The 18,192-nt window shown below is 38.9% G+C and overlaps 1 protein-coding gene across 2 annotated transcripts in view; it reads right to left on the bottom strand.

The window, feature by feature from the left end:
• Window positions 1-375: 375 nt before the first annotated feature.
• Window positions 376-18,192, bottom strand: part of ZNF326 (zinc finger protein 326) — a 32,073-nt gene continuing 14,256 nt past the window's right edge. For both annotated transcript variants that reach the window (XM_075424879.1, XM_075424880.1), the window contains 8 exons: window positions 17,564-17,598; window positions 16,532-16,619; window positions 14,124-14,238; window positions 12,945-13,092; window positions 12,525-12,624; window positions 9,604-9,734; window positions 7,449-7,544; window positions 376-1,099 (listed from right to left, as the gene is read on the bottom strand). In XM_075424879.1, coding sequence (XP_075280994.1) covers window positions 935-1,099; window positions 7,449-7,544; window positions 9,604-9,734; window positions 12,525-12,624; window positions 12,945-13,092; window positions 14,124-14,238; window positions 16,532-16,619; window positions 17,564-17,598 — 878 coding nt within the window. In that variant the 3' untranslated portion in view covers window positions 376-934. The remainder of the gene's footprint in view (window positions 1,100-7,448; window positions 7,545-9,603; window positions 9,735-12,524; window positions 12,625-12,944; window positions 13,093-14,123; window positions 14,239-16,531; window positions 16,620-17,563; window positions 17,599-18,192) is intronic.

The following is an 18,192-nucleotide window of genomic DNA, read 5'->3' as shown; positions in this document are numbered from 1 at the left end:
ACATTTAGGCAAAAATGATGCAAACTACTTAGCTGTACTTAAAAACAGTTAAATCAGACATTTCCAGGTCTCATTAGTTATAAGGTAGATTAGAAGGAACTGTATTTATATATAATTTCTAAGATAGACAACAGTGCACAGCATATAAATATACTGAAAGCATGCTTCCCTTAGGTACACTATGAAGGCTAAAGTGTTTATCTGTCCTGGTAGGTGGAGCCAGAATACATTACAAAACTGCAATAAAAATGAGTCACTAAGATGCAACTACAAATTTTAAATAATTTCAATCATAATATCGAGATTTTATTTGAAACCAATTTGGTAGTCAGCATGGGGAAATACTTGAAATACTGAACTACAGACACTGAACAGTAACATTTCTTAAGTGTTTTATTGCTACAAACTGGTACATCTTATCACAAAAAGCTACAAGGCATATTGTAACACATACTCTATTATACAGAGTGCAATGCAGTCCCCAAAACAGCTACACTCAACAGCACAATTTTTAAAGTTACTCATTGTGTACTAAGAGGTAAATATAAGCTTATGCCATACAGCATTTAATGTATTTACCCCACAGACCCGCCTTCCTTTTCAACGGATTGGACCAAAAATTATTATTATACCCAACTTTCAATACACACACCAAAAAAATAGGATGCTTAAAAAAATATACAACACAATGTTTTAATCAGCTTTAACAGTCAGTTTGCTATAAAAAGCTCAACTAAAATAGTCTTAATTTCATTTTAAACAAAATCAGAAACACAGAGGAATTATACAAACAAGTTCTCCACGGAATGGAATGCATGCATACGGTGGGGAATCTTCAACAACTTCATCTGAGACTATTAAAAAGTCTTAGCCACTTTAGAGCAGAAATAAAAAGCTGTTTTGCCCCTCCTAATATATTTTAATTTTCTTGCACTTAGTTATCTTCAGTGTGATCTAAAGTGAAATCAGTTTGTTCTTCAGTTTCTTCTTCCTCTTCTTCCTCCTCTTCTTCCTCACCCTCAGCTGGCTCATCAGCTTTGTCCTCTTCTTCCGTCTGCTGCTCCTGAGCCTGATCATTAATTTCAAAAGGATTTTCACCCTGAAGCAGAAGATTGAAAACAAACACTTTGATATTTATTTCAAACATAAAAATAAAAAAATATTCATCATTTCAGTGAACGAAAAGGGCCGCCACTAAGCAATGCAATGGTATTTTATACAACTTTTTAATGGTGTTTTTTTCTCCTTCAAAAAAATCAAAACAGATTTGATTTAAAAGTAGCAACACCCCATTTTCATGCACACTGGAAACTGGGATCCTAATAAACTGTTTCAATGAAAGCAGAAATGCCATTGAGAAAAAGCCAAAGGATGTTACACACGAACTTCAGTTTAACTTCAACATTCAGTAAATTAAAATTACATGGTTAAGTTTCAGCATATTTTTATTAAGAACTACTGCTGCTTCCTTTTTCTGCCCAATTAAAACCAAATCTGAACACAAGAGTTTCCTTCTGCTTTTTATTTACAGTCCTTATTCACTCTGAATAATTGTATCAAAAAGGAAAAGTCTTCAGCAAATGAAAAAGAAATCTAGAATTAATTACATTGACTAGCCTGAAACTCATTCTATCCATGATCTAGAAACATTATCAAGCAGATTTCTCAGACAGTATTTTAAATATGTTTGCATTCTAGTTTCAGATTTTCTCGATTTCATACAATTCAGTACAATACATACCTCAGTTTTCACTTGTTTCAGATATCGAAGAACTAAGAATAATCAATAAACAATAAAGAACAACATGAAGTAGGAGGAGTTTCTTCACTAAAGCTGCTTTCATGTTCAAACACCTGACAAGTCTGATCTGAACATACAACACCCATCAGTAACTACACTAGGACTAGGATTTCAAGAAGATTTTTTAAAAACATGATCCAAAAGAAAAATTGAGTGCTAGGCCCCTTGTCCTTTTTTGCTTCCTTATGAGAAGAAACATCCATATTTTTACTTCAGTTACATTCTCCCGGTAGGGTCTTCCAGGCGGCCTACAAATCACTGAAAAATCAGAAAGCTGTAAACGCATTTAGCAAATACCACTAAACAAAAACCTGGCTTCACTGTTCTTCTAAAATCAAGAAAAATCATAAATTCAGATTTTTAAAAAGTCACCCACAGAAAGCAGAATTCTTTGAAACTACTTTCTTCCAAGTCCCAGGATAATTTTATGCACACACTTTGTAATGGCCAGCCTACAGCACTTAGATGGTAGTGTCTGTTGAGCCCAATTAACTCATAGCCTAATCAAAGACATAGCTGCCACACATAAATGCCGTGAATAAGGTAGTATTTTGAAGAAGTTTAAATACTAAGCTTGGCTTTTTTAGAAGTAGATTCTCATAGGTAAAGGCCAAGTACACAGAAAGCTAGTATCATAGCTTATCTGAGCACTACGAAAACAAAAAGAACCCCACATCTCAGTTAAAGCTCATAGCACTTTTAAATGATCCACTACTACTGTCAAGCACTGTTGGGCTACAGAATACCATGGAGTATTTCACTGAATAGGTAATAGTATCCAACACTGAAATACCAAAAATATTTATTCACTTAGTAAACCGTTTCATGAAAAAAACATACAGAAAGGTGAGTGGCCAAACCAATTCAATTCCAACATCAATGGAAAGAAAGCATTGTGAAATAAAGAGACTTGAGCATCCAAACCTTAATTCAGTAAGGATTACTGCAACTCCCCAGAACTGTACTCATCTACTTTCCTTTTTGGACAGAAATGTGAAAGACCTCCTGACTACAAAGCTTCTAGTGCCATCTTCCTTGGGTTCAGCCAGACCTTTTCCATCATACTTGGGTACAGGAACAAGGATTTCAAGACAGACAGAAAACAAGCCAATTATTGAGTTAAGAATACTCCAGCTGGTTAGCTTCAAATACACCCTCATCAGCAGACATCACAGAGAGAAGGCAGGTATACTGAAAGTCTCATATGGCCTTACAGAGAGCATTGTTTCCTAGCAAAAGAAAAAGATGGCCCCTCTCCGTAAATGATTCACAAGAGTATTATAAGCTCTTTTACAGATCTGATACAAAAGCGAAGATTAAAATCCTCTCACATCCAGGCTAGGCAGAATGATGAATTGTAGCTAAAGAACACACTTCTAAAAGGAGTACTTCCGCACTCCTGCAGAGAACTTCTGACTGTCCCTGACTTGGGTACAAGCTACAGAAAATTGTTACACTTCATTCGGGTGGAGACAGCATGTTGATTCTGGTTAACCTAGCAGAACTGGATTCCGCACACTACTTCTGGCTGAACAGATCTCTATACAACAATAATAACAACAAAAAAAAAAGTCTAAGTTGCTTTCCCCATCTGTTTTTTCAGAGAAAAATGCACTTTTCAAGTTCTCAGACTAAGGAAAAAGTTACTGCCCTCAAGGGGAAGATCCTAACAACTACACTCTTTTCTAGTGATGTAGAATCAGAGACATCCAGCACAACATGCAGAGCTGATTTTGATGCTAGTTGATTTTGACAGCCACACTGGCCCCATCTTCTCAGCAGGCTTTAAAAAGCAAAACAAAAAAAAACACAGACAACAAGAATACAGGCACACCACTGAACTGCTGCAGAAAGGCTTTATGATGCCTACAGAGCATAAAAACACAAGCAGATAAGTAGTTTATTCTCAAGAGATGCATTTTTTGGGTTCCTTGTCTCTAGAACATTTGAATTGCAGAGAAAGCTTAAGACTGTGAACTGTTATTTATAACCAAAGCTTTGGGATTCAAATATCCCCAGAAACCACTCTCTGTATCTATTTGTAACAGGTCCCACAAACCTGACCCAAAAAGATACCAAAATCTGCCAGCTTAACTGGTGTTGTGGCTTAACTCGCCAGGCACCTAAAACAACCACACAGCCGTTAGTTCACACATAAACCAGCCCGCCTGCAATGGGATGATTGGGAGGGGGGAAGCCTTAGTGCCTTCACTCATACACATGATCAAACAGTCCTGGGATAAAACGATGGAAAATGTCAATCTCCATGATGCTTCTCTTGAGCAACATCCAAGCAGCTTTTAGTCACAGACATCATTCTATCTAGGAAGTTCTAAATGGTCCACAATTAGAGATAGTAATGAGTTCATCAAGTGATAACTTTTTGCCTGAGAAACAAGATGGTCTTTTTTTCCTCCTTATTATAAACGGATTTTCTACAGCTTCATAAAACTTGTATGAGGATTGTTTCAGAGTGGCCAGCAGGTGGGTTATGTTGGATTTCCCCCTCCCCCTCTACAATATGGGGGTAGGAGCATAAGAAGAAATGAAGAACTTTTAAAAAAGCATACAAAGAGTACATTGCAAACCTATAAATGTATTGCACAAGACCAACACTGGGAAAAAAAAAAAAAAGAGCTCTTTAAAAGAATGGCCAAGGTAAAAAATAATCCTTTCAAGGTTCTTTGATTAAAATACCTATGACGAAGATATCAAACAAGAGATTAAGAGGAAAGGTTGAAAGGTTCCTTACATGCAAAGGACAGGATGCAAACAATATGTTGTTAATCTAAGCACTGAATTGGATTTTCAAATACACAAATTGAAAAAAAAAAATTTAATACAATACTGTAAAAGATGGTCGGTCACCAGCACCATTACGATCATAAAGATCACATGTAAATTTTGACAACTGGAAACCTCAGCTCTGGCACAGTAATTTTCTGGAAACTGAATAGAGATATTTCCAACAATGCAGACACCAGCTCCAAAGCAGCAGCATAGGGAATAGAAGCAGCATTTGGTGACAGACAACACGATACACAAAATGACTGTACTAACAGTCCAGTGGGGTCCAGCAGAAGACTGGAAGAACAGTACACAACAGAGTTATTCCAATACTAATAGACCCAATGAAGCTGCATTAGTAAACTAGGAAGGTCACCTTTCAGAAATGTTATTCTCCACTGTTATGATTCTTGTTGCTCTCATCATTGGCTCTGACACTAACAACTGCTGTCAAACCCTATCCGGAACTTCCCCCCCTCCTTTCCATTCATAACTCTTGTCACTGACCAGAAGCATAACAAAGATCAGAGCCTTTATAAAACACCAGGAGCTCTTCTAAAGCCACATCATCTAATTTACTGAAGCTGTCTTCCATGGAGCTAGGACATTAATTGCAAAGGGCTTGAAACAAACAAAAAACCCACATACAACACATAAGGGATTATCTAAGGCCAACTCCACATACATCTTTCCATCTTCAGTGGATACCACAGGCACCTTTACCATGTTAAAAAAAACCTAAAAATTTAAAAAAAGTTTAACTCAGTGACAATTACCAGGGGCGAGGCAACCTTTAAACCTTTGCTACAGCTGATGTGTCCAAGCTTACAGAACTAGCTGAAAGATTCAAGTTCAAGTAAGCGTACTTATCTAGCATGTACAGGTAAATAATAGCAAGTCTGCAATTATTTCTTAAAAAGAAGATTTTTGCAGTGAAATTTGAAAATCTAAAACCAACTTCAGAATTAAATGGTTAAATATGAAACTATTTGAAAATGTTTACAGCCAAAAAAAATAGTTTTTGCTTTCCTTTTCACAGTGCAAACTAGAAATATTTAGTTAAAGAAAAATCAAAGTAAGTGTTTGTAGAACAACACACTTGAAGCTGTAAGTCTGTTTACAATGGATGCATCTATTTGCTTTCTTTCCTTTTGCACATACAGCAAACAACCTGCGACCAGTCTCTAGCTGGAGAGAAGATTAAATCAAATGGCAAAAGAGATTTACCATTAAGCGCTGGGTAGAGGAAAAAGTTATAGATAGAATGAAATTTTACTCAAAAGAATGCCTTTTGTCAAAGGCATTTGTGATGCTGATGACCTGCCTTTGCGACTCTGTACAAATCTATGCACGAGCCTCACAGGTCTTTCCTGCTCTGAATTTCCTCCATCCACACAGCATATGCAGGATAGACAAGACTTTCCAACGCAATACTGGATTTGCGTTTTGGTTGGGAGGTGCGGTGTTTCTCCAAGCCACTCTGCCCTTCATCTCAAGGCAAGCTACTTTCAGCTGTAACAAGGATTTCCTACTCTCCTAGTGGACTGCAGGCATCAAATGCATGCATCGCATGGTTTTGATTCATCACATGCTGTAGAATAAAACTGGACTCGTTCAGTCTGAAGTTGATTATATATTTGGGTAAGGGTGAGAGCGATCTGCATAACCAGAAGCCACATACATCCCACTGAGCAGGTGCTGCTGAAAGTGTATTATGATCAATCCACCCCAGGGAAATACCAGTGGCTAGGCATTCTGAAAACTTCAGTGGTCTCCTTGTGAAGACAACCTTGCAAATTTTATCTTCCTCAGTTTTTCAACTGATGACTGGCAAGTTTCCATTTCCCCTTTTTACCAGTCCCCCCCAAGAGGGCTGGACCAACAATGCACACACACACCAGGCCATGAGGAACTCTGGAAGAGATGGCTGGAAATGCATGCAGACATTCCAGGCTGTGGTATTTGGTCATTTGCTACCTCTTCTTAACAGGTGAGAACAGTTGTCTGAAACTGAGTCACACACCCAACCATACACAATTTTTCAGGACATGACTAATTTGACATTTTAAATCACAATTAACTTCTGCTTTGGCTCATACCATGTCATATTTCTACAACACACTGTCACTTTGTCTGAAAGAGTCTATTGTTTGGACAAAGGCAAAATTATAAACCAATTCAAAGTAACTACAAGAAATAGCTAACAATGGTACTACAGAAAAAGTCACTTCGCTGGCCCAGAAAAAAAAACCCACCATATTTTGTCAAAATGAATTCACATAGGTGTCTCAAGCCACATATCTGCAACACAGGCTGCCATACCTTTTAAAGTCTCTGATCAGGACAACTAGTTATAAGCTTCCATTTTTTGTATGCCACAATGAATCCTAGGAATTCTATTAAATAAGAAGTAGCCAAGTAGTCTGCGCACTGTGCTTTAGTACAACGCCACACGCTGGAGCCTTTGCTTCAAAACATAAAACTGACTCATTTGTAAAGCGTTTTGTGCTCTACAGTTAGTACTACGTATAGAGTTAAAGACATTGCTGATGCTTTCCTAAAGTTGTTTTGTTTTTTTTTTTAATAAGAGCATCTAATTAAAAATTGACTAGATATACGCAGAAATGGTAAACCAAAACCAAAAACTAGTGAATCTGAAGATGGTAATTTTTTCTGCAAAACAAAGTTATCTGAGACAACAACCTAAGACTGGGAAAATACATTAAAAGTATACTCAATCTGTGAGCTACCTAGAGGGCAGAAACAGAAGACAGAGCACTGAGGTTAAACTCCATCAATATAGAGGAAATAGTGGTATAGTAAACATTACAGATGACTTATCTTTCCATTTGCATCTTACCTTCACATACAGCTCGTATCGTGCCTTGACTATAGGATTATTCAAGATACTGGTGGCAGTAAGAACACTCTCTCTTTTTATTTGTTCTCTGTAGGCCTAGGAAACAGGTTTTACAGTGAATAATTATACACTCTTACAATTGTCACACAAATTTGAATTCATGGTCAATTTCTGTATGAAAAATGATGAACATACTGCAGCATACAATGCTCTGTAAGACCCCGATCAAAGTGAACAATTGTCTCAAATTTTCGTCTTGAGAAAGAGACAGAGACCCTCAAATTAAGCAAACTCTGAAACTTTGCTGATTAATTGTTGTTGAATAGTAGGCAGTGTTCCAGATAAGGAACATCTCACGGTTACAGACCTGCTCAACCAAGGACACTGAGTCACCCCCTGCCAGAAGAACAAACACTCAGTATCTGTAACTGAGAATCTGCTAGAGCAACTGGACCTTGGGAAGGACAGTTAATCAGAATGTTTTATGTATGCTGCAAATTTGGCAGCAGAACTGAGAATTCATGTACCCCTAGTTGAACTACCCTCACTGTAATACTAAAAATCACAGCCCCTGAACTGGAGACCCCAGCCCAAGCAAAGACTCTTATTCATCAAACATGCACAGTAAAAAGGGAGGTTGGTGTAACTTGAAACGGAGACGAGACATGTAAGGACCAAAGCGGAAAGAGAGTGATTCAGCATAACTGTAAAAGTACTGATAACTGTTGCTCGAAATGATTACCGAATGTTAGCCAAAGTGTGTTTCATTTGAGGGAAACTACCGAGCACCCAGTCTCGCGCAACCCTGAAGTAAATTAAAAGGAGAGTGGGCAAGCTCCTTGGCACACGCCCACCACTGGAGTACCCCGACCACCAGCAGAGACCGTCACTGGATCCAAGTGTGGCGATATCTTTTCTCTTATTTTTCCTTTTATTTTCCTCTCTTTCTTGATCTCTGACTTTCTAGGTATGTAAGAGTAATGTTGTAAGTCTGTCAATCTGCTATATTTTGTAGTTTGTTGCAAGTTTTGCCAAATCAATACCCATTCTAACCCCACTGCACTAAAAGTACTGTTATGAAGTTGTGAAGTTACCATCTTTCATAATTCCACTGAATTCCAAGTAAAGCTTTGTTTGCAGTTGAGCCTTAAAAGTAAGTCACTGTCACTTGAAAGTCACTGTTGTGACTCCTGCGTACCACAGAGAACTGAAAAGCTCACCCTGCCCCCACCCACTGAGTGGGATGAGAGACGCTCATTCTTAGCGGTTAAGTCCAAATCACATATTAATCTCAATTAAGTTTGGTAGTGTTTATAGTTTGTTGCTTTAGCTTGATCAAAAGATATACTCACCTCTTGCTTATATTATGAACCACAACTATGTACCTGTCTGCAACCACAGCTACCTGTTCTCATTTACATACAACATTCATGCTTTGCCATCACAGCCTAACACATTGTTGAAGATGGCCATCTCGTCCAACCCCCCCCCCCCAGCGAGCAGGACCTTCAAAGGTTCCTTCCAACTAAAACCACTCTGTGATTCTATGATATTCCATAGTCTAGTCACAGAAGCTCATACATAAACAAAACATTACTTTGGCAATCTTGATTACTATGACAACTGTGACTTCTTCTGCTCATGTTACTCTTTCAGTACTTCTACTGATCTTAAAAGTGTATCATTGTAAGTTGTAACAGGGACCAATACCATACTACTGCTAATTCTAAACTGCTCTCACTTTTCATCCAATTAAAAAGATAATAGCCAAGAAAAAAAAACAAAGAAACAAAAAAAAGGACCAGGTCTGTTATCTTGCTGGAAACATATGTATTATGTTTTGCAATCTGAATAACAATATCTTTCCAATACTTAATGGCAGTAAAAAACATTCCCATAAAATAAAAAAGTCATTCCTAGTAACCTTCTCAAGACTTGTTACTATCAGCTACTACACACACATTTCATTAACTGGGGATGCTTAAGCACTGGCTACTCCATGAGACACTACATCTACAAAGTGTAACAAGGACATTCTAGCAAACAAGTAATATAACAAGAACTTAGAAATTACTTGCACCAAGTACCATAACACTTCTCACATACTATTTGATTATGCTTGCCTTCTTTTTTTTAATAACATGACATATCTTACTTGTTTTCCTTTTGTATGATCAGGAGATTTTAAGTGCTGCTGAACAGAACTGTGTAACGCAGGAACATACACACTGCAAGCACTGCAGTGAACAGTCTCAACTTTCATCATATGGTCGTCAGCAGTAACACCTGCCAAAGAAGATGCAACAAATCATTAACACAAAATGTGTCACTCCAGGGAAGCGGAAGAGGGGATTGGTTGTTTTATACTGATGTCAGGCAGGGACAACAATACCAGAACATTAGAGCTCTCAGTTGTTAAACATGTCAAATTAAGCCCACGGGTGAGCATTCACCCAAATTCAGGCATCAAAATTAGGCTCTCTGAAGCCAATGTTGAAGGAGGGTTTTTCACCTGGATACTCCAACTCCTCCTCTCACAGACTATATATAAAGACCCAGGCAATTATGTTTGCTGTCTGAGTTTAACATATGAACACCTACCTGCCTAAACAGAGCGAGATAAAAATGATACAACAACCAAACTGAACGGTTTAATGCATAAAAATCCTATCTATTTAAAATCAACAATAATTAAGATCCTTAATAATACACATTTTGATACAAGAAACAAACACAGCTTCGCCAAAGCTTTACTTTACCCCTCATAAGAACAACTAATTTATTTCCTTGTTTCCCCTCATGACTACGAAGAAGCACATGAATCCAGTTCCTCCTGCAATTTAAGTATTAGCTTGCCAACAGAGCGTTCTGATCATAAAGGCAAACAAGCCCTCCAATACTTCAGGAAAGTACACCAAAAGAATCTGGGAGATCGTTAAGGTGTCACCTATATCCGTTTTCAAGTAGCTTTTAGCATTGAAATTCGAATTAAGGTAATATTCAAATATAGTTGTTGCCTAAAGCAAAGGTACTCAAAAGATGTCCCCTCCAGCTCGAGCACATCTTATGAAATCCCTCTAGCAAAGGACAAAGTGGAAGGATATGGCACAGCAAGGGTGGGACTCACAAATTGCTCTAGAAAACTGCCTACAGTGCATCCAAGCGGAAAGCATTCAGACCAAGACGCATCCTGGGTAGCCAAGAAAGTGCTCAAAACTCCTCCTTTTGTCAGTGTCCCTCAAAACCACTGCAACTATCCCACTTATATTACCCAGATCGTCTCCACCACGTTTGACCAATGTCACTCCAATCTTCAAAAAGGGCAAGGAGGAGGACCCAGGGAACTACAGGCTGGTCAGCCTCACCTCCACCCCAGGAAAGATGATGGAGCAACTCATTCTAGAGGTCATCATCAAGCAAGTGGAGGAAAAGAAGGTTATCAAGAGTAGTCAACACGGATTCACCACGGGGAAATCATGCTTGACCAATCTGACAGCTTTCTACGACGGCATGACTGGCTGGGTAGATGAGGGGAGAGCAGTGGATGTTGTCTACCTTGACTTCAGCAAGGCTTTCGACACTGTCTCCCATAACATCCTCCTAGGGAAGCTCAGGAAGTATGGGCTGGGTGAGTGGTCAGTGAGGTGGATTGAGAACTGGCTGAATGGCAGAACTCAGAGGGTTGTCAGCAGCAGCATCGAGTCTAGTTGGAGGCCAGGGGTCAGTACTCGGCCCAGTCTTGTTCAACTTCTTCATCAGTAACCGGGATGAAGCAATATAGTGTATCTCCAGCAAGTCTGCTGATGACACAAAACTGGGAGGAGTGGCTGATACACCAGAAGGCTGTGCTGCCATTCAGCAAGACCTGGACAGGCTGGAGAGTTAGGCAGAGAGGAACCTGATGAAATTCAACAAGGGCAAGTGCAGGATCCTGCACCTGGGGAGGAACAACTCCATGCACCAGTACAGGCTTGGGGGGTACCTGCTGGAGAGCAGCTCTGCTGAGAGGGACTGGGTGTGCTGGTGGACAACAAGTTAGCCATGAGCCAGCAGCGTGCCCTGGTTGCCAAGAAGGCCAACAGTATCCTGGGGGGCATTAAGAAGAGTGTGGCCAGCAGGTCAAGGGACATTCTCCTCCCCCTCTCTCTGCCCTAGTGAGGCCCCATCTGGAGTACTGTGTCCAGTTCTGGGCTCCCCACTTCAAGAAAGATGAGGCACTACTGGAGAGAGTCCAGCGGAGGGCTACAAAGATGATTAGGGGACTGGAGCATCTCTCCTATGAGGAAAGGCTGAGGGAGCTGGGCTTGTTCAGCCTGAAGAAGAGAAGGCTGAGAGGGGACCTTATAAATGCCCATACATATCTTAAGGGTGGGTGTCAAGAGGATGGGGCCAGACTCTTTTCAGCGGTGTCCAGCAACAGGACAAGGGGCAACGGGCACAAACTAAAGCATAGGAAGTTCCACCTGAACATGAGGAAGAACTTCTTCCCTCTGAGGGTGACGGAGCACTGGAACAGGTTGCCCAGGGAGGTTGTGGATTCTCCTTCTCTGGAGATACTTAAAACTTGCTTGGATGAGGTCCTGTGCAGCCTTCTCTAGGTGACCCCGATTCGGCAGGGGGGGTTGGACTAGATGACCCACAGAGGTCCCTTCCAACCCCTAACATTCTGTGATTCTGTGATTATCACCTTACTGCTTTATTACATGCGTTCTTTCAATCTGTCTGCATCCACCTGTTGCCACTCCTCATGCATTACACTGAACAACACTGTGGCAAAGTCTTCCTTTGAGGACAGAAACATAATTCTGTTTGTCAAGTACCTAGCACCACGTTGTCTTACTTTCTGACAAGGCTACCTGCATAACAAACAAACATAAACAAGTTTGCTATCTCCCACTGTGCCTACATCCTGCATTATATCAGAAATGAAGCAAGGAATCTCAACCAGGTACAGAAAAGGTGCAGAAACGAATCATTTTAATCCAAAGACTTTTATCAAATTTGAGGAAGAATGGAAGGAGAAAAGGGTAAGTCGAGCTCCACAGTATGCACTTTCACATAAAAAGCATTACTCACCTTCCATTATATCTTTTTCTGCAGCTTGAGCATTTTCCGTTTGGTTACTTGTCTGTTGCTTACGCATAGCTGTCTTCTTGAATTTATTCACCATACACTCCTACAGAGGATCAGGAAAAAAAACTGTAACACATTCGGTGTATGATTGTTCATATTCCAATAGGAACCTATACTTAAAGTAACACTCAGAATAGCTCTCTACTAAATCGCAATTAATTGCTGTTACTTAAGGCACTACGCTTAAAAGTAACACTGCTCTACAGACACTGAATTTGCTTCAACTTTTAGTAATACGTGCTGTACCAAAAGTCATCTGCAAAAAGAGTAACAATGAATTAAGCATATTTTGAAGTTAAATCGTAAATTGCAAGTACATTCTATTGTAAACGTATTACATAGATCAAAAAACAGTTGTCTTACATGAAGAAATTCCATTACTACTTTGTCAAATTTGGTTTGTTTCTGGATATGATCCAATGTTTCCTGGTGAGCTGCACTCTCCAGATGTGACTCGATTTCTTTTTCTTCAAATGTTCGAAATTTGCAAAATGAGCAAGTAAATGCCATTCTATCAAGAGAAATACATTAAATATATTACTATTAAAGAAAGATTCTACCCTCTCTCCTCAGAACTATGAGGACCTGACAAACCTAATCAGGAAAGGAATTGAAAAAGCATTCTTTAAAGAAGCCTAAGTGGAAAGAAAAAAAAAGAAAGAAAAAACCTCCAGTATTACGAAGGGTAACTGCTAGAAGAGCCAAATATAAACCAGGCCAGTCTCAGAGTAAGGAATTACCTATGCAAAAGATTAAAACTGATGAAATCAGAAGGTAGCCATTTAAAAGCTGTATCATTCTGTGAGTGTATCTATCACAGCTCTCTAAGTCTGTGTTACCTTTTGTAGTACTTCTCGCAGTCAAGCCAGTCCATGACTTCCTAACTACACAGTCAAAAGAATTCATTTGAAGTTCATTTTCTATACAAAAACTATATAATCTTTAGAAGGAAATATGGCCTCCTCAGTACAATGAAGAAAAGGCACAGATCATATACTGCACTGATATCGAGCAGTTTTGCACAGTGCTGGCCATCAGACCACCTGGCTGTGGCAAGACTAAAAAAAGTTACAGAACTATCTTCTTGTTTTTGCTACAACACAGCTCACCATACATATAAAACTAGAATAAAGTCAATTTCTAACAGCTTATGTCAGTATGAATATAGTATTTAACTAAAATATATACTTCAAAGCAGTATGATTCTAAGCTGCTTCTCAAGTATGGACTGATGCACCTGTGGGGAAAAAGGGGTTAGGAAATGGTGTATTTTCTGATACAGCAGAGGTTCAGTGAAACACCCAGTCTTCTGAAGTCACAAGATTTGGGTGCTGAGTTCTGGTTTGATGGTTTTTTGTTTGTTTCGGTTTTTTACTTTTGTTTTGGGGGTGGGGGGCTTAGTGGGTGGAGGTTTTTTAGCTCCTTTCTCCATTGCATTTCGTTTTCCTAAAATCAGTCCAAAGGGTCTTTCAGGAAAGACAACATATTCTCACTGAAGGATAAAGGGGAAGAAAAACACAAGACAGAAGTTGTAACACAAACCTGTATCCATCACCGTATTTTTCACTGTTTTTTTCCCTTCTACGCCTTTGCTTCTCTCTTCTGGCCTCAATTCGCCGCTTTTCTTCTTCCTCACTTTTAACTTCTCCTTTGCCATCTTAACATACAGTAGAAGGATTTTAAAACATTACGTTCCCCTCCCATCCCCTCCCCCCAAAAAAACCAAACGCATCACACCCCAGTAAAAGTATCTGTCTTCCCCATCTAGTCCACAGACACCTCAAAATGCAGAGAGAAACCTTAGACCAAAGTAGTCCAATGGCTTATTTAAATGCCATAGAAGTTTTGCTTTGTTTTCCTCCTCTAAAGACACCAATTTAAACATTTCCTTCCAACAATGCAACTTAGTACTTATGGGGTTACGCTCTAGATTACACTCACAAAAGTAAGAAAATTCAGAGTTAAAGCAAACCCTGCTACCCTGCTGTGCCTAGGTATTAAAGGCTTCTTCAAGTAAGTGACCAGGAAAGGGCACTGGAGGTGCATGGGCAGAAACGTATTATTTAAAACTCTCCATGGTTTTAGAGCACCATTGCTACCATCCCCGTACATAAAAAGAAACTATCTAGAGCCATTCTCTTCTGCTGAGCAGGCAGTTTCCAAAACCAAAAGCAAAGGTTCTCATAAAGGAGACAACGCAGTATTTCATAAAGGCATGGTACCCAACCTGAACTTCAACAGCTTAATTATTTTTCTCCACTAGACTTCACTTGATTTCACAGGAAAATGTTCTAAAGGTTTCCAGCTAAAGAAATAAACCAGTGAAGAAAGAGCCAGCTGAGGGTGGAGAAACCTACCACACAGCAAAAATCCAACCAAACCTTCAAAGAAGAACTGCATTACATTATGACCCGGCATGTAAGTGAGTGCAAACAAACAAATGACCATAAATTAGTTTTGCAACATTAAAGACTTCTAAGGACACTGACTTTCTGCATAAGTGTATTTATGTTTGCCTTTCCTATGCCTGATTTAAAAGCCTATGGACAAAGGGAAACAATTAGAGTATTTTTCAGTGAGCAGTTTTAGAGCAGGAGAGAGGATCACTTGGTTTTCTATTGCAGTTCAACCTTAGCAAAGAGGTCAGACTCCACGAAATCTGCCTCTATCCAAACAGCAACAGAAAGCTATGTAAAGCAGCATAATAAAAAAAAAAAGAAAAAAGCAGACTCGCAAAAAGCTCTGTGGCTCTAGAAGTGTCACCGAGTACTGAAAACATTTCCACCAACTAACAGTTTACATTCCATCCCTGATCACCCCCAAGGTTTTTCTTTTTGTAGCAAAGAGTTCCAAAAATTACTCTGATCTGGAGAGGAGAAAAACTCCTATTCAAAATACATTTTTTTTAATTGAATTTGAAAACTAAGAACAACCATCCACCCACAGAGGCACTTCTCATTACTGATGTCAGGATTTAAACTTCACTTGGTGCCTTACCACCCACCCCGGAAATTTGCAAAAGATCACTTGTTTTGCTGCTGTAAAAATAATCTAGTGTAACATCCTGTGGAGTGAAACACCCTATATCTTACCCCTCAAGCTCACAAATTCAAGTGCCCATCCCATTACAAACTGGAGAATGGAAGCTGGAATCTACATATAACTGGGACTCCCCCGTGGGGCTCCCACTTTCTTTCAGTGCACTTACGCAAACTTTTAAAAATTGAAAAAAACCATGTAATTAAAAAAAAAGACAACTGACTACTATTTCAAGAAAAGAACTCTAATCAGTTGGCTGCACATTTCCAGCACTTCTTACGATCAGAATGAAATACATATGCAATAGGGTAGCACACGAGGAAAAGGGGACTAAAAAGTAGTTTCAGCCTCGACATTGGATTGCTTCGTGTATATGTTTGAAATCATTACAATTAATCTACACGCCATCTGATTTTATGTAAACTAATAATTAACCTGTTTCATTATGACTGCACATGAAATAGACCCCGTGCTCTTGCGAGCAGCTCTCCAAGTTAACTAAATCCACTTTTATAAAAGTGACTCACCTAGGATTTAAGGGTGAGGCTGATCAGCTAGTGGGACAAATAATAGGATAGGGGTGAGGAACTGGTGGCATAGACAACATTTAAGCAATGGAGTGGCAGTAAGTATAGAAGACCATTTACACTTATTCCACAAATATTAAAACAAGTCAAACAACATACAGAGATGATCAGAAAGCAGAGAGGTAATAAGCATGTAAAGAACAAAACAAGTGATGGATGGATGTTGCAAACAATCATCTTCTCCATGGCTGAAATTTATAAACTATTTACAAAAAAGTCATGCTACCAATAATTATTAGAGGTCATACATTACAGGCTTACTATATCTATTCACTCAAAGTCACACAGATACAATACCTACCCTGACAAAGCAAAGTGACTTACCTCCAAAAGTCTGATATCCAAGATCATAAGCATCTCTTGTGAAGTCTTCATATATAACAACTGCACCACTTGTGTCCACTTCAATTTCCTAATAACGTCAAATCCACAAATTTTGTAAGAAAACAACCAACAAAACAATGCCATTGCAAATCCAGAAAGAGACAGTGCAAATTACTTTATTTCCAATAATCGGTTACTTGCTGTTTTTATCAAATATGACCATGGAAGAAAGTGAATTAAGTATCTAGTTAGACCCAGTGTACAAACACTTCAAGCTATGCATTTCTCCTTAATGTCTTCAAGTCTTTGTGAATTAGTTTCACAATCAATATTCTGTCTTCTACATAAATATTCCGACTTCCAATTCAGACTTCTAAATACTTACTTGAGAATACGTTAACACCTCCACTCAAAAATAAGGAAAACAGCACTCCAGTCTTTCAACGCGGAACCAGGATATATATACACTTGCTTAGCTTACTAATCACATTCTTACTTATTGTTGCAACTTCTCTTTCTGTAGGTGGGAAACAATCCTTGTACCCTACCAGAGAACACCTGTTAACACTGGTTCTTTTTTTATTTATCCTGTCTCCTTGATGTGTCTTCTGTCTTACCCATTCTTCCCCATTGCTGTTTACTAATTTCCCTGTCATTTTGTACTTAATTTCTCACCCATCCAAGCAGGTCACAGGTGTATGAATACAAGCTAACTACCCATGACTACATGAGAGGTGTTCACATGACAGCTCTCTGTGCATTACAAAAATAGGCAGGATCTATAAATACACTAAAAATTAATTTTCCAAGCTATTCACACAAGCTATACCTTTCATTTGAAATCAGTAAGGATTTCAGACTGCCACCAAAATCAGACAGTTTTAGATAAGGTGAAAAAAAAAATACTCAAAGAAACTTCTATAGTTATGTGCTTAATTTTTATAACTCTAGCTTAATAATTATTCATATTAAGGTATATTGTGCAAACTTCTGAAAGAATCACAAATATTTTGCAATTCTGGGAATCTTTACCTCTATAGTAGAGTCCTGGAAAGATGTCTTCATGTCTGTAAATATAAAATGAAGAAATAAATCACGCAAAAAGTGTTGTCACTGTCAAATCATTTAAGATATTTAGAAAAAAAACCCAGCTTTTTATGCAGCTAGGACAGTCTACATCTAGAATTTATCATATCCGAGTAATAATACTAAAAGTAAAATAGTTAGCCTTAGGAATATAACCTAAACAGTCTTCCAGAAGAGTCACACATATCTGCTGAGTTTCAGCATCCATGCAGGGACAGGAATGACTCTCACACATTGATGCAATGCACAGTTGATTCCAATTTATTGGTCTGCTTGCGTGGTTAGATACATTTTTCCATATCTGTACATGTGATCGCGCTTATTCAGATAGGCTATAGACATAAATCACATGCTGTTCACGCACCCCATATTCCCTTATGATTGGTAACTATGCACTAACGCCAATAGCAACAGGCCGCCTCCACGTCCTTGAACACATCTTGTTTTTGCTAACCCACATCATGTGCACTATCAGAACTTTCTCAATTGTTATTCTTAGCTGTCCTTTCCAGTGGCCTGTTCAGTTATGCTAACTGTTTTGCTTAAGCGGCCTGTTCATGCTAACTCTCAGGCTA

Source organism: Opisthocomus hoazin, chromosome 6, assembly GCF_030867145.1.
Source record: "Opisthocomus hoazin isolate bOpiHoa1 chromosome 6, bOpiHoa1.hap1, whole genome shotgun sequence".
Lineage (NCBI taxonomy): Eukaryota > Metazoa > Chordata > Aves > Opisthocomiformes > Opisthocomidae > Opisthocomus > Opisthocomus hoazin.
This window is presented reverse-complemented; position numbering and strand designations above follow the sequence as displayed.